Source organism: Tachysurus fulvidraco, chromosome 2, assembly GCF_022655615.1.
Source record: "Tachysurus fulvidraco isolate hzauxx_2018 chromosome 2, HZAU_PFXX_2.0, whole genome shotgun sequence".
Lineage (NCBI taxonomy): Eukaryota > Metazoa > Chordata > Actinopteri > Siluriformes > Bagridae > Tachysurus > Tachysurus fulvidraco.
Window position 1 is genome coordinate 11,462,997 of NC_062519.1, and position 14,510 is coordinate 11,477,506.

The following is a 14,510-nucleotide window of genomic DNA, read 5'->3' on the forward strand; positions in this document are numbered from 1 at the left end:
ACAATCATGTATATATAATATTGGGCGCACTTTTTACCAAGTCACAAAGTAAACGTAAGACAGTATTTGATATAAAGCCAGTTGTTATACTGTCATCACTCCCTCTGTACATAGGTAGGATCTCCTTCCCGGGTAGGGATTTAACACAGTCACTGAAGCTAAGCCAGCCACTGAAGCTAACCCTCAGTGACGGTCCCAAGCCCGGATAGTGGGAGAAACGTCCAGTGCCAAATCAAATCATGCGGAGCAGGTGAGCCACTGTGGCGACCCCGAGCAGGAAGCAGCAGAAAGAACCCTCACGTGCACACTGGAAAACAGCTTTATTAAAAGACAGCACATTAACAGCTATTTTACCATGAATTTCAGTATATACAAAGTTCTGCAAAAGATAAGCTATTGGACCATCCTTTCTCTGCTGAAACGTTTTCTTTTTGTAAAATGTAACTTTATATCCTTGACTTCCCAGAAGCAAAAAAATAACTGTTAATCAGGACTGCCAACTTTTGAGTTCAGCTTAGCGTGATATTCTGGGGGCGGGGCTTTGGTTATGGGGGAGGGGCGTGGTTTGGTGTGGAAAGAAAATACAAACACAAAATCCTTCATTAGCAGAAGTGTATTAAGTATATATTGATTGTCAAAGTATTTGGTATCTGTACAGAATTTCTTGGGAGATTTGCATTACATTTAATTTTCACAAACATTTTACAGAAATAGGATTAACATGTGATTGACATGTTCACAGATTAACATTTGCTCTATTGTAAGTGCTGGTGGCTGATTTTGCAGCCTTAATCATTGATTTGGATGGCTCCCACTTGAACCCTGACACTTTAGATAACATCCTATAACAGAAAATTTATTTATTTATTATTTAAATTTATCCATACTGACACCACCACCAGTCAAATATCTGGACATGACTGATGAGTTGTGATTGATATAAATAAAATCATTTTAATATGGGATGTCGTTGACTTGACATTCTGTTCTTAGAAAACAATAATTAACATTAACTACTAGCCATTTTCAGATATTTGTCATCTGGAAATGCTTTTGTACAGTTTTTTTTTATGATAAAGTAATGTAAAATAACTGCTCAGTGCTGCAAAACAAACAACTCTGCTAAAGCTAACTTAATTCTATATAAACTATATAACAGCATAAGCCTATTGAAAAGGGGTGTTCGTTTTTCAAAAAGTGGACCTTTTTGCAGTTTTTCTCCTCCTTTTGTATTTAATTATGAGGTTCAAATACTTCATTTTGGTCACCTTTTATGCACTAATTTGTGTTGGATTAGCTTGTCTGCTGGTGTCTTAAAACTGCTGGTGTGTTAAAACTGCATTCTTCCATCTCAGAAATATTGCCAGATGGTGTCCAATGCTGTCATTTTCTGTTGCTGAGAGACTGATCAACTCTTTCGTGTTTTCCTGTATTGATTATTGCAATGCCATGTTGGCTGGTATGTCTAAAGCTACCCTAAACAAATTACAGGTAGTGCAAAATTCAGCGGCTAGAATACTCACTAGAACTAAGCTAAAAGATCACATTATTCCCGTTCTGGAGTCCTTGCATTGGCTCCCCGTTAGGTTTAGGGTTGATTTTGAGATTCTGATGCTCACCTACAAGGCCTTACATGGGTTGGTTCCTCAATATCTGACTGAGCTTTTAATTCCATATATTCCATCTCGCGACCTTCGTTCTTCTGAAACTGGTCTTTTAACTGTACCTTTAACTCGTTTAAAATCGATGGGAGATAGGGCCTTCTCTTCACTAGCTCCAAAACTTTGGAATTCTTTACCAACTGAGATAAGGCAAGCAACATCTCTTGGTACTTTTAAATCTCAACTTAAAACTAATTTTTTAGGGTAGCTTTTAATTTGACTAATTTGTAATTTTACATAGTGCTTATTTTATAGTCTATTTTGTTGTTATAATTTTAATCTTTATATTATGTCTGTACAGTATTTTTCTTGTTTTTATTTTGCTTTTGTAAAGCGCTTTGAGATGTTCTTTTAAAGGCGCTATAGAAAATAAAGGTTATTATTATTATTATGTATATAAATTATTTACTGCATTGTTACTTCCTCATGTACCACCTTTGTCAGTCCATACAAGTCAAGTCAAGTCAAATCAAGAAGCTTTTATTGTCATTTCAGCCGTATATAGCTGTTGCAGTACATAGCAAAATGAGACAACGTTTCTCCAGGATCATGGTGCTACATAAAATAAAGACAAGGCTAAAGACTTGTAAGTAGTCTTAGCCACATAAAGTGCAACTGTGCAATCTGGTGCAAACAGTGCAGGACAAGACAAACAAGACAGTGCAGGACAAAAGACAGTGTAGACAAAACGTTACAATACAAAAAGTACAAAAAATACAATACACAAAAGACAATAAACAGTAAACAGAAACAGTGCCGACTGACCAGTGTAAATACTGTATGTGAATACTGAATGTTCAAACAATATTTTTTGCAGCAACATTAGAATGAACACAGTTTCTTAGCAGCAGGTCATTGGGATAATATATAGAATTGTGCAAAAAACAGCAAATGAGGGTCTGTGCAGTCCATACAGATGATGTGTGTGTATGTTGTGCTCAGTACAGTTCAGTTCAGTTATTGAGAAGTCTGATGGCTTGTGGGAAGAATCTATTACACAGTCTGGTCGTGAGGGCCAGAATGCTTCGGTACCTTTTTCCAGACGGCAGGAGGGATGAAGAATGTGTGTGAGGGGTGTGTGGGGTCATCTACAATGCTGTTGGCTTTGGGGATGCAGTGTGTGGTGTAAGTGTCCATGATAGAGGGAAGAGAGACCCCAATGATCTTCTCCGCTGTCCTCACTATCCGCTGCAGGGTCTTGCAATCCGAGATCGTACAGTTCCCAAACCAGACAGTGATGCAGCTGCTCAGAATGCTCTCAGTGGTCCCTCTGTAGAACATGGTCAGGATGAGGGGAGGGAGATGTGCCTTTCTCAGCCTTCGTAAGAAGTAGAGACGCTTCTGGGCCTTCTTGGAGATGGGCGCTTGTGTTGAGTGACCAGATGAGGTTCTCCGCTAGATTAACACCAAGAAATTTGGTGCTCTTGACGGTCTCTACGGATGATCTGTCAATGTTCAGCAGAGAGTGGTTGCTCTGTGCTCTCCTGAAGTCCACAACCATCTCTTTAGTCCACAACCAGTACATAAGTTTAAAGACCACATTAACAACAGAATAGATTTAATAAACTTTACTGAAGTATTAATAATTATTATTTTCATCATCATTTCTTGACTCTCTGTCAATGCCTCTTTGCTTGTTTCTGTATTTGTCTTGACACTTATGGATTTAGTACACTGGCCAGTTCCAATCTTCTTGGATGTAATTTGGAGAATATGTTACTTTTCCCATGTTAAGAGCAACTCGCATGGTGTATTTCATCTATTTTGGTTCATTTAAGGGAAACTTTGAGACTGAAAAGTTTTAACAAGCTAACATAAATAGAAAAGGAAATGAATGTTTATATAGTTCAAGTTTTTCTTTATTGTCAACTCTTTCACATGTACAGTACTGTAATAGTAACTAGATTTGTAAAATTCGTCGCAACAAACTTTGATGTTGGCTTTGATGGTGCAAGTATTCGCAAAGGCCGGTGCATTTTGGAGGTGAGTGGACAGAAAGATTGTGAAAGCTACTGGACCGCTAGGGTGCCAATACTTTTGGAGGTGAGCGGACATGAGCATGTGACGTGATCCGAATACCCGTGAGGTAGTTCCCCTCATTGTGTTGAGTGTTTTGATATGTTACATGTCCATGTTGTGCAAATTTTTCATTTTCACATGACGTGACCACATTACCCGTGGGGCAGTTCCCCTCATTGTGCTGAGTGTTTTGATACGTCACATGTTCATGTTGTGCAAATTTTAAATTTTCACGTGACATCACATCACCAAAATACCCGTGGGGCAGTTCCCCTCATTGTGCTGAGTGTTTTGATATGTCACATGTCCATCTTGTGCAAATTTTTGATTTCGCTTGTTTTGGGGGCGGGGCTACACGTGACGTGACCAGAATACCCGTGGGGCACTTCCCCTCATTTGGCTGAGTGTTTTGATATATGACATGTCCATGTTGTGCAAAATCTATGATTTCGCTTATTTTGGGGGCGGGGCTACACGTGACGTCACCTGACGTGACCAAAACACGCGTGAGGCAGTTCCCCTCATCGGGCTGAGTGTTTTGATATCTGACATGTCTATGTTGTGCTAAATTTTTGATTTCGCTCACTTTGGGGGAGGGGCTACACCTGACATCACCTGACGTGACCAAAACATGCGTGAGGCAGTTCCCCTCATCGGGCTGAGTGTTTTGATATATGACATGTCTAAGTTGTGCTAAATTTTTGATTTTGCTTACTTTGGGGGCGGGGCTACATGTGACGTCACGTGACGTGTCCAAAACACACGTAAGGCAGTTCCCCTCATTGGGCTGAGTGTTTTGATATATGACACATCCATGTTGTGCAAAATTTATGATTGTCCGGAAAAAGAAGAATAATAATACTAGAACGGTACATTTCCTAAAGAAAATGTGAATGTGCTTGCACGTGGCAAGTTCCCCTCATCGTGCTGAGTGTTTTGATATGTCCCATGTCCATGTTGTGCTAAATTTTTGATTTCGCTAATTTTGGGGGCGGGGCTACACGTGACGTCAGTTCCCCTCATCGTGCTGAGTGTTTTATGTTGTGTAACTGAGATATGGCTTCTTTATATTGCAATATGGTTCGTAAGGTGCACTACATGGTTGCTAGGGTATGGCTGCACAGTTACTATGGTTATCCTTGAGGTTATATTTACAGACTAGTTTCTCACAGAGATTTTACTGGGGAAAAAAATGTAATCACATTACAATAAGGATCATTAGTTCAAATTTAATGTATTAACTAACATTTACTAACCATGAGCAATAAATTATTGTATTTAGTAATCATTGTTCAAATAAAGTTTATTCTTTGTTCATGTTAGTTCACAGTATATTAACTACTGGGAAAAAATATAATCACATTACAATAAGGATCATTAGTTCAAATGTAATGTATTAACTAACATTTACTAACCATGAGCAATAAATTATTGTATTTAGTAATCATTGTTAAAATAAAGTTTATTCTTTGTTCATGTTAGTTCACAGCATATTAAGTAATGTTAACACGGTGTTAATAATGTATTAGTAAATGTTGAAATTAACATGAACAAAATGAATAAATGCTGTAGAAGTGCAGTTCATTATTAGTTCATGTTAAGTAATGTGGTAACTAATGTCAACTAATGAACCTTTATTATAAAGTTTTAGAAAAAAAAAACCTGTCCACTAGGCCATCCAGGAACACGAGAAAGCCTTTGCGGTTTTATGTATTAATTCACTAATGTGAAGAATGGCGCGTCTAACAATAGCCAAGCTTTATTATATTAAAGTCATTCTTATCATTCTTTGTGATATACATGTCATATGTTTAATTTAAACAACAAAAAGTTATACAAATGGCAGAAACAACATAGGTGACCGCTGTGCTGTCCAAGGCACGCCACCACTAATCATTAAATCCTCTAAATACACGGTAAAATGTTATATTGTTCGAAAGCTTAGACTCTCGGGATTTTATTAAGCCCACACACAAAGCATAATATGATTTATAGCCATCATACTAATTTAATCCAAGTTGATAGTCCCCGGAAATAGGCAGCGCTTACCTTTCTTCACTGGGGTAATATTTTCCAAAACAAATGCTTGTAAAAAAAAATCCCCAAGAGTCTAAGGAACTGGAATATGTAAGCATTTTAATCCAAAACGCTTTAATCCAAAACGCTTGCCTCACAAATATTATGGGTGGCTCTTAAAAGAGCCGTTGCTGCTCTTAAAAAGGACAAGCGCTTCCCTTGGAATATGTAAGCCTTTTAATCCAAAACGCTCGCCTCACAAATGTAAACAGAAGTTCATTTCTGTCCGAACTGTGAAATATAGCAACAAGCTTTAAAGACCTTTACACAGATTCACTGGTGTCTGCTGCCCTCTTTTGGATGTCAGCACATCTACAGAGAGATTTTAAGAATTCCCCATTCAAGTCTATGGGGAAAAAACACCCCTTTGAGCTTCCATACTGGGAATTCTGATCGCTTATAAAATCCATAGCACACCTCTCCTCAATGAGCCGGTTGATTTGACACCTCATTTATGGGTCTAGGACAAAAGCTGCGGGAAATGTTAACACTGTGTTAATAATGTATTAGTAAATGTTGAAATTAACATGAACAAAATGAATAAATGCTGTAGAAGTGCAGTTCATTATTAGTTCATGTTAAGTAATGTGGTAACTAATGTCAACTAATGAACCTTTATTATAAAGTTTTAGAAAAAAAAAACCTGTCCAAGGGTGGATTCGAACCCCGAATGTCTGCATACTAAACGGATTCACTATCCACTAAGCCATCCAGGAACACGAGGAAGCCTTTGCGGTTTTATGTATTAATTCACTAATGTGAAGAATGGTGCGTCTAACAATACCCAAGCTTTATTATATTAGTCATTCTTATCATTCTTTGTGATATACGTGTCATATCATGTCAAAAAATAATTATGTAACGTGAGGAGACAAAGAAAAAATGCGCTTAATTTTAATTAATGGGTGGTTCTTAAAAGAGCCGTTGCTGTTCTTAAAAGGACATTAGTTTAAAGTGAAATAAAAAATTATAAAAACTACACTGATAGTTGAAAACAAAAAGTGATACAAATGGCAGAAACAACAACATATGTGACCGCCGTGCTGTCCAAGGCACGCCACCACTAGTTTTAAGCATTAAACCTCTAAATACACGGTTGAATGTTATATTGTTTGAAAGCTTAGACTCTCGGGATTTTATTAAGCCCACACACAAAGCATAATATGATTTATAGCCATCATACTAATTTAATCCAAGTTGATAGTCACCGGCTCTTACCTTTCTTCACTGGGGTAATATTTTCCAAAACAAATGCTTGTAAAAAAAAAATCCCCAAGAGTCTAAGGAACAGGAATATTAAGCCTTTTAATCCAAAATGCGTTAATCCCAAATGCGTTTCTGACCGAAACACACAGCACTTCCGTCCTTTGTTTTCGGCTCTCACTTGTCCTAGGAGGCTTAAAAAAATACACTGAGCCGTCAGATTTGTCAACGACTCAAACGAAAACCATGAAAATAGGAGTCGATCCCACAATATGTATATATATGAAATGAAACTGAGGCTCACTGTGAAATATAGCAACAAGCTTTAAAGACCTTTACACAGATTCACTGGTGTCTGCCCCCCTCTTTTGGATGTTAGCACATCTACAGAGAGATTCCCCATTCAAGTCTATGGGGAAAAAACACCCCTTTGAGCTTCCATACTGGGAATTCTGGAATTCTGTTCGCTTATAAAATCCATAGCACACCTCTCCTCGATGAGCCGGTCGATTTGACACCTCATTTATGGGTCTAGGACAAAAGCTGCGGGACAAGTTACGCGCCGAAAAAGTGTCCGGAAGAAGAAGCAGAATAATAATAATCAGAAGAATAATAAGTATGCAAGAGAATGAGAATGTGCTTTGCAAGCACATTAATAATAATAATAATAATAATAAGTATGCAAGAGAATAAGAATGTGCTTTAGCAAGGACATTAATAAGTATGCAAGAGAATAAGAATGTGCTTTGCAAGCACCATTAATAATAATAATAAATATGCAGAATAACAATAATGTTGCTTTGCAAGCACCATTAATTTTGGTGTGATGCAGTTGATTATGGTTGTGATGTCCTACTTTCGGGTGTGCAGTGGCTAGATCAGTGATCATATTTACCATAATAGGGGAAAATAGAAAGAATGAACTTGAAAAATCAGTTGTGGTATTGAAACTGCAAACAAGAACAAACCATTTTATTTCACAACGAACATCTGATAGTTTGTTTTAAAAAAAGAAAAGAAAAGAAAGGTCACAAAGTATATTTCACACTTTTCCTGTCTGCTACATCACTTGGGCACCCTAAATCAGGATTCTTTACAACCAATGTTAATGGAATAAAGCAATCAAAGAAAATGAAGCTGAAGAAAATCAAGTAGCCAGCTTAGTCATTGCTGGGATAAATAAATAAGCATACTAGAGACGTGTACTAAATATGTTTTTTTTTTTTAAAATAAATTCATAGCTTTCCATTTAGCTCAATTCATCTAATTTGGTGATAACATCTTGATCAGCCCTTGAGCTATGTGATCAGATTAATTAGTATTTTAGGAAATGTGGAAAGCGAATCCAATTTTACATTGGGGAAAACAATGTCCCTCTACCATGTATTTATGGAATATAAACACCTGAGGTACATCTTTGTGCCCGGTCCTGATGAAAAATGCCAAAACTTTCTAAGGGCTCTGTTTTAATCCTACAGTTCCAACATGACAAGGAGGATTGACTGGGACATCGGAGGGCTACGAGAAATATCTGGTGATCCAACTTTTCTTTATCCAAAGAGTTTTGGTCCTTATGGTGTCAAATCATTTTACTGAGCAGTTGGTGCAAATGTAGTCTTCGTTCTCAGCCTGCTCAGCAGACACACCCGCACAAATTTGGTGGAACCACTGGTTGCAATTGCCATCACACTGAACCCAGTTTACCTGTAAGGAAACAGATGGAAAGCACTGAATCAATATTATAATGCCCCGACACCTGCAGCACTCATGCAAACCCACATAAGAACACTGCCACCACATGCTTTACTGTTAATACCATGCATTTTTCATTGAACTCCACCCTTGCAATATGGGGTCAGAATTGTTTCGTTATTCTGAATAAATAGACTATGATCCACAAATAAATATAAAGAGTTTCACAAATATTTTTACAAATTTGACAAAAAGAAATGAAATTCACAAATAAATAAAATGGGATTTGCAAATAAAAAAAAATTTATAAATTGTATTTATTTGCGAATTGCTTCCTGCTCATTTGTGAATCGCGTTCTGTGCATTTGTGGATTTGAAACATTTCTAACGTCAAGACGTGCACAAGAATCCACAAATAGGTGGACTCCGCCCACCGTCTACTCCAGCCAATCGGACAACAGTCTCGTGGCGCTGACCAATCGTGGCACGGTCTACCTCAAACCAATCACGTTCTGATTTACTCGCACTATCACAGTGTAATATGTACTGCAAAATACGATAAAAAACAAAAAAAAAAACATTTGTCGCAGATTCGAGCCCAATCTGGTAACCCTGTATGGATTGTAGCCAGCACTAAGGTTTAGTTCAATTCTGCTTTCTTTGGAAACGATTTCAGCATCATCAATGGGTTCAGGGGTAGTGTGAAGAGCGAGTAAATCAGAACGTGATTGGCTGGAGTAGACGGTGGGCAGAGTCACCTATTTGTGGATTCTTGTGCACGTCTTGAAAACCCAGGACGAAGAAACTGGAAGCAGGTTAGTGAAACCCAAAAAGTCTGCTTTATGTTTACTTGATACCACACTCCCTCTTCCACCAATACAAAGTCTTTGTTTGGGGAGAAACTAAAATCACAGTAAAAAAGTGGCTCTATGAGCCTGTGGAAGAGACTGAAAATGATTGTGGAACACCATCCTCCAAAATGATGAATGCCGACACTTCTTTGTCAAACCATCCAAACACCTTTATGGTCACTTTGAAGCTGCAGCTAACAACACTATCAACACTAAGATGTGCTATAAGCAGCATGCATTCAGAGAGTCAGAGGAAATGTTTTTTTTTCTCTTTTTCGTATTTGTTAATGAACACCAGGAATTCAACAGGACCAGACAGCATCTCAGGTAAGGTCCACAGAGCCTGTGTAAACCAGCTAGCACTGGTGTTCACCATGATATGCAAACTCTTCCTGGTAGTCTGTAATCACCACACTCTTCAAACGGTCCACTATAGTTCCTGTCACCAAAAAATCAGTCCACCTGCCTAAATGAATCGTGCAATAGCCCTAACCACAGTTGTGATGAAGTGCTTTGATAGGCTGATCAGAGACTTCATTACCTTTTTTGTCATTTCCTGACATGCTGGACCCATTATAATTTGCATAACATCCCAACCACAACACTGAAGATAATTAATTCTCTGCAGGGTAACTAATTCTCTCCATACTCACCACTAAGTACTCACCCATTGTCAGTAGATCTCCAATTTCCTGACAGACAGACCACAAGCAGTATGTTAATTAGACATCTCCTCAACCTCAGCATTGGCACCCCCTAGGACAGTGTCCTGAGTCCTCTGCCATGCTCACTGTACACCAATGAAACAATGTGGCCAATTTGAACTCTACCACTACTGTTAAGTTGACACTGTTGTGGTAGGCATGGTCTCTCACAAGGGCAAGAAAGCCTAGCTGAATAAGATATAAAGCCTTGAGAACTAGTGCCATGAGAACTACCTCCTCCTCAAAGTCAAAAAGACAAAGGAGTTGATAACAGACTTCAGCACAAAGCAGGAGAGGATTTGCATTTGCTTAATATCAATGGAACCCCAGGGGAGAGTGGAAAGTTATCTACTAACTTGGACCTACCAAGTAGAAGTGCTCATAAAGTGATTTTCAAAAAAATGGCATAATGAGCTCTGATTTTCAGCCTCCAAGGTAAGTCAAATGTAGCATCAGGCATTAGGGTGGTTCACTAGATAATACGAGTGAGGGCTAATGTTAAACCAGTAAATGTACAAATATACGAATCAGAAGTAAAACTAAGTCCCAAACAAGGCAATCCAGTGTTAAACAATTACCACTGTATAAATTATGCAATAAATTACTTAAGGAACAATATCCACAGCAGTGGGAGGTGAAAATGGGGAACAGCAGCAGACAAACAAACCAACGTACACTCATAGGAAAGTTACGCTATATGACAGCATAAATCATAAACTGACCTCGTATCCCTGTGGCTGTTGACATTGCTTTGCCGAGCACATAGACCAGTCCTCTTCAGATTCCTCTGAAAATGATGGGTCTAAGCTCAAACCAGATGAGGAGATGGTTATTTTCTCACGTGTCCTCTCCCTGTTTATCCTAGACTTTTTATTCTTGGGCTTCTTAACAGCACCTCTGTAGTGCTCATCAGCATTCTCCTTTTCCAAGTGCCTCTTGGGGTTCTTCTCTATTGTCTCACTGACATTTTGCAACTCTAAATCCTAGAAAATATAAATTAAGAATATATTCAATTTCTGCATAATGGTTTGTGTCTATCCTTCATAAAACTTTGTTAGCATGCATGAAAATACACGAGGGGGTCTAACCTGGATTTTCCCTTGGGGTTGGGTTTTGTAAATCATTCTACTGTCCTGTGCAATGTGGTATTGGTGGTCATGCTCGCTGCTCTGAAGGGCATGCTGAGAGGGAAAGAACCCCTGATAGAGATGCTGCAGCTCAGGCAAAGTCACTTGTAGAAGGAGTCCTTCCACAAGCAGCTCCTCTAATTCAGGACTAAGAACTGAAACACACGACACACAAATCAAACTAAAATATTCTAAAATAGTTCACAATGTCTATAAATAAAATAAATAAAAAAATCTACATACGACTGAGAGGAATGCATGAATGGTGCATGTAGAAGCACCCAGTACTACCATCCAAGAATGGAGACGTTTTTTCAGAAAAAGTTCCCATCTTTAGGTACAGGAATAGTATAAATTAATTATAAAATATACTGAAAGCAACCAAAATGCATGAAAACAATAAGAGCCAGACAAAGCTTACTTTTTCATTACACTGCTGAGTCAAAGGTGAGATCTGCTGCACTCTGTGTTGCCAATGCACTGTCCTCTCAACCATAAACCGCAGCGCGTCACCCTCTGGGAGCCGTACTCGAATACGCTGGAGAGAGGCAAGCAGCGGCAGCACTTTGTCCAGAGGAGGTTTCTCAGATCGGCTGCAGAGCGGGCACAGCCAAGGCTGCCCTGCCTGTGTATCCTGGTACCCTGGCACACAACCAATGTGGTAAGCATCATGGCAGAGTTCACACTGGAGCATGGGCCCTGCTGGCACTGTATGGCATAGGCACACTGTAGGAGCCAATCTGTTAGATGGCAGAAACTTTGCATTGTTTGTGGTCCTTAGGATATTCAGGTATTCCAGCTCCTTCAAACGCACCTCACACAGAGTGGCCATCTGTTGGATAAAACAAGTTATTATACAAGACTGTGTAGACGGATCATAATAAACAAGAAGCATTTTTAAAAATCGACCTTGTTAGAACCGTTGCTACATATGGCACATTTCAATATTTAGGACCACACCATCTATAGTTTAGATAGGAGAAAACAATTTTTGCAAAAAAAACCCAAAAAACCTACTGCTAAAGCCATCTCTTTGCTTTCAGACAGTGCTCTTTCCACATCACCAAGACAGCTCAGTTTTATTCCATTTTGTTTATTAGCTGGAGGAACATCTCTCACTCTTTTTGATTTTGATTTCTGACACCTTGTCTCACACCTAGGGCAGAGTACCTTAAAAGAGACAAACACTGCAATTACCTTTTACATACTTTTCATGCTCCTATGCATTTTCAAAGGTATTGTTTAATATTTGTTAACCCTTTTTATAGTAAAATTTTTTTTATATAAAAATATTAAGTGAAAACATTTCATAAGTTTGCAAAATGTTTTGCTTACCTCCAGGAGGGAGACAGAGGAGTACTTCAACAAAAAAACCTTCATGGCACTCTCCTTCCAGGCCTGCACCTCTGACACAAGGCTTTCCAGCCGTGCCAGAGGTGACAGAAGGACTGGGATGCCTTTAGCTCTCAAGATCAGATCATTCAAAGAGGAGAGAACAGGGATACGCCCACTGAGCTACAAACACATTAAGACAAATTAAAATGGATATGATCAAAATTTTTCTAGCTTAATGACACTTCAATGCTGCATCAGTTGACATGCAATTAACCTGTAGGTCTTCTGCCTCCTGTATCCACTCTCTAGCCCTGATTACTGAGTCTTGCAGTTGAAGACAGTTGGGCAGGTAAGCCTGGATGCTACTTACTTCCAGCAGCAGTGCCTCCAGCATCTCTAAATTTTGGTGAGGTCTAGTGGGGACAAATTGGAAAAAACAAATATGTTGAAAAGATAGAAAATAAAGAAAACATATCTATTCTTGTAAATGGGGTATAAGTATGTATAAGTGTATCAAGGTTACTTATTTCACAAATTACACTACTGTCTTTATACAAGTGTCTATAATGGTGGAAAGCTATTTAATTTATTACTGAATCCTAATATTTTAGCTTTATTTTAGCCTGTTTGAATGGTTAGAGGAATTGAATAGGTTGAATCCTTAGTGAAAAAAGACCCATAAATCTCATCATGTGAGCCTTAGTAGATGAACTTTAATAAACAATAAGATGCGTTATACTTTTATCTAATCAAACTTCTATATACTGTTGCAACATCTCATATTATAGAATCATATATTCTTTTTAGGTTTTAAAATAGAATTATATAAATTGTAAATAAATTGTAATAATTCCAAAACCTAGCCAAAATATTATCATACACATTTAAATAATGTAATATATGAATTGTAAAATTGACTTGATGAACTATATCTATACTGAGGTGATCTGCAAGGTTTATTTCACATAGCCAGAGAGCAAAATATGTTGCTTTTGTTAATCTAACAGGAAACAAATTTAAATTCCAAATACATGCCCAGCACTATTTATCTTGTGGCCAAGAAATTCATTTGATTTGTAATTCAAATTGTGCTATTAATATATGCAAAGATTGGGCCAGATGCACCGGAGGGAGTAAATAATATGAACAAACATTTCAGCTCTAGGTTTCTGGCTGTCTGCATACTGTTGTTAGTGCATGACGTACTAAAAAAACTACCTGTGTGGGAGACGAGTATCCAACCTTGCTCAATCAATGGAAATAAAGATGCTTTTTTGTTGCTGTTATCTTTTTTGACTGCTATCGCTCAGTATTTCTGGAATGACAATAAACCTTCTCTGACCTTCACCAAATAGGTTATTCTAACTGAGCAAAAAAAAAAAACCTCATATTACAGCAACTGAAACAAAGGTAGCCTGTTTTTGAATAGTTTGTAACAACTATAGGCATTTTTACGCATACAGTTTTACGCATACAATTTGTATTTACCAATATAGTCATTAAACCAGGAGCGGTTCTAGGATTTCATCTTTAGGGGGGCTTAGCCCTCAGTGAGAATTTAAAACAAGAAGAGTACATAGTAATGTAATGATGCCAATCTTGAATCAAATCAATCAGTTTATGTATGTGTGCATTCTCTTCGGACAGTGTGTCCAATGGATAAAAAAATATTCACAAGACAAAAACCAAATCAATAAATGTTATTTTTATTCAGTATTGAATGGATTGTTTGCATAAATTTTTTGTTTGTGCTACAACTATGGTAATAAGAATAGTGAAATTTCGCTGCTTTTGTTTGCCGTCTTTGCGCTTTCCGCTGATTAACGTTATAGATAAATGCCT

At 38.0% G+C, this 14,510-nt stretch overlaps 2 protein-coding genes across 16 annotated transcripts in view; both read right to left on the reverse strand.

The window, feature by feature from the left end:
* The window catches only part of ipo9 (importin 9), a 64,208-nt gene extending 63,767 nt beyond the window's left edge, over positions 1-441 (reverse strand). For 2 of the 5 annotated variants that reach the window (XR_007138911.1, XR_007138910.1), the window contains exon 1: positions 31-440. The gene's annotated coding sequence lies outside the window, so the exon portion shown is untranslated. Of the gene's footprint in view, positions 1-30 lie in introns of all 5 variants that reach the window. The other 3 variants (XR_007138909.1, XM_027146227.2, XM_047805312.1) reach the window with 3 other exon arrangements.
* A 7,454-nt stretch (positions 442-7,895) lies between these two features.
* Positions 7,896-14,510, reverse strand: part of kdm5ba (lysine (K)-specific demethylase 5Ba) — a 30,867-nt gene continuing 24,252 nt past the window's right edge. For 10 of the 11 annotated variants that reach the window (XM_027146387.2, XM_027146390.2, XM_027146389.2 and 7 more), the window contains 8 exons: positions 12,943-13,081; positions 12,669-12,848; positions 12,351-12,503; positions 11,755-12,165; positions 11,577-11,664; positions 11,295-11,488; positions 10,929-11,189; positions 7,896-8,663 (listed from right to left, as the gene is read on the reverse strand). In XM_027146387.2, coding sequence (XP_027002188.1) covers positions 8,544-8,663; positions 10,929-11,189; positions 11,295-11,488; positions 11,577-11,664; positions 11,755-12,165; positions 12,351-12,503; positions 12,669-12,848; positions 12,943-13,081 — 1,546 coding nt within the window. In that variant the 3' untranslated portion in view covers positions 7,896-8,543. Of the gene's footprint in view, positions 8,664-10,169; positions 10,195-10,928; positions 11,190-11,294; positions 11,489-11,576; positions 11,665-11,754; positions 12,166-12,350; positions 12,504-12,668; positions 12,849-12,942; positions 13,082-14,510 lie in introns of all 11 variants that reach the window. The other variant, XM_027146391.2, reaches the window with a different exon arrangement.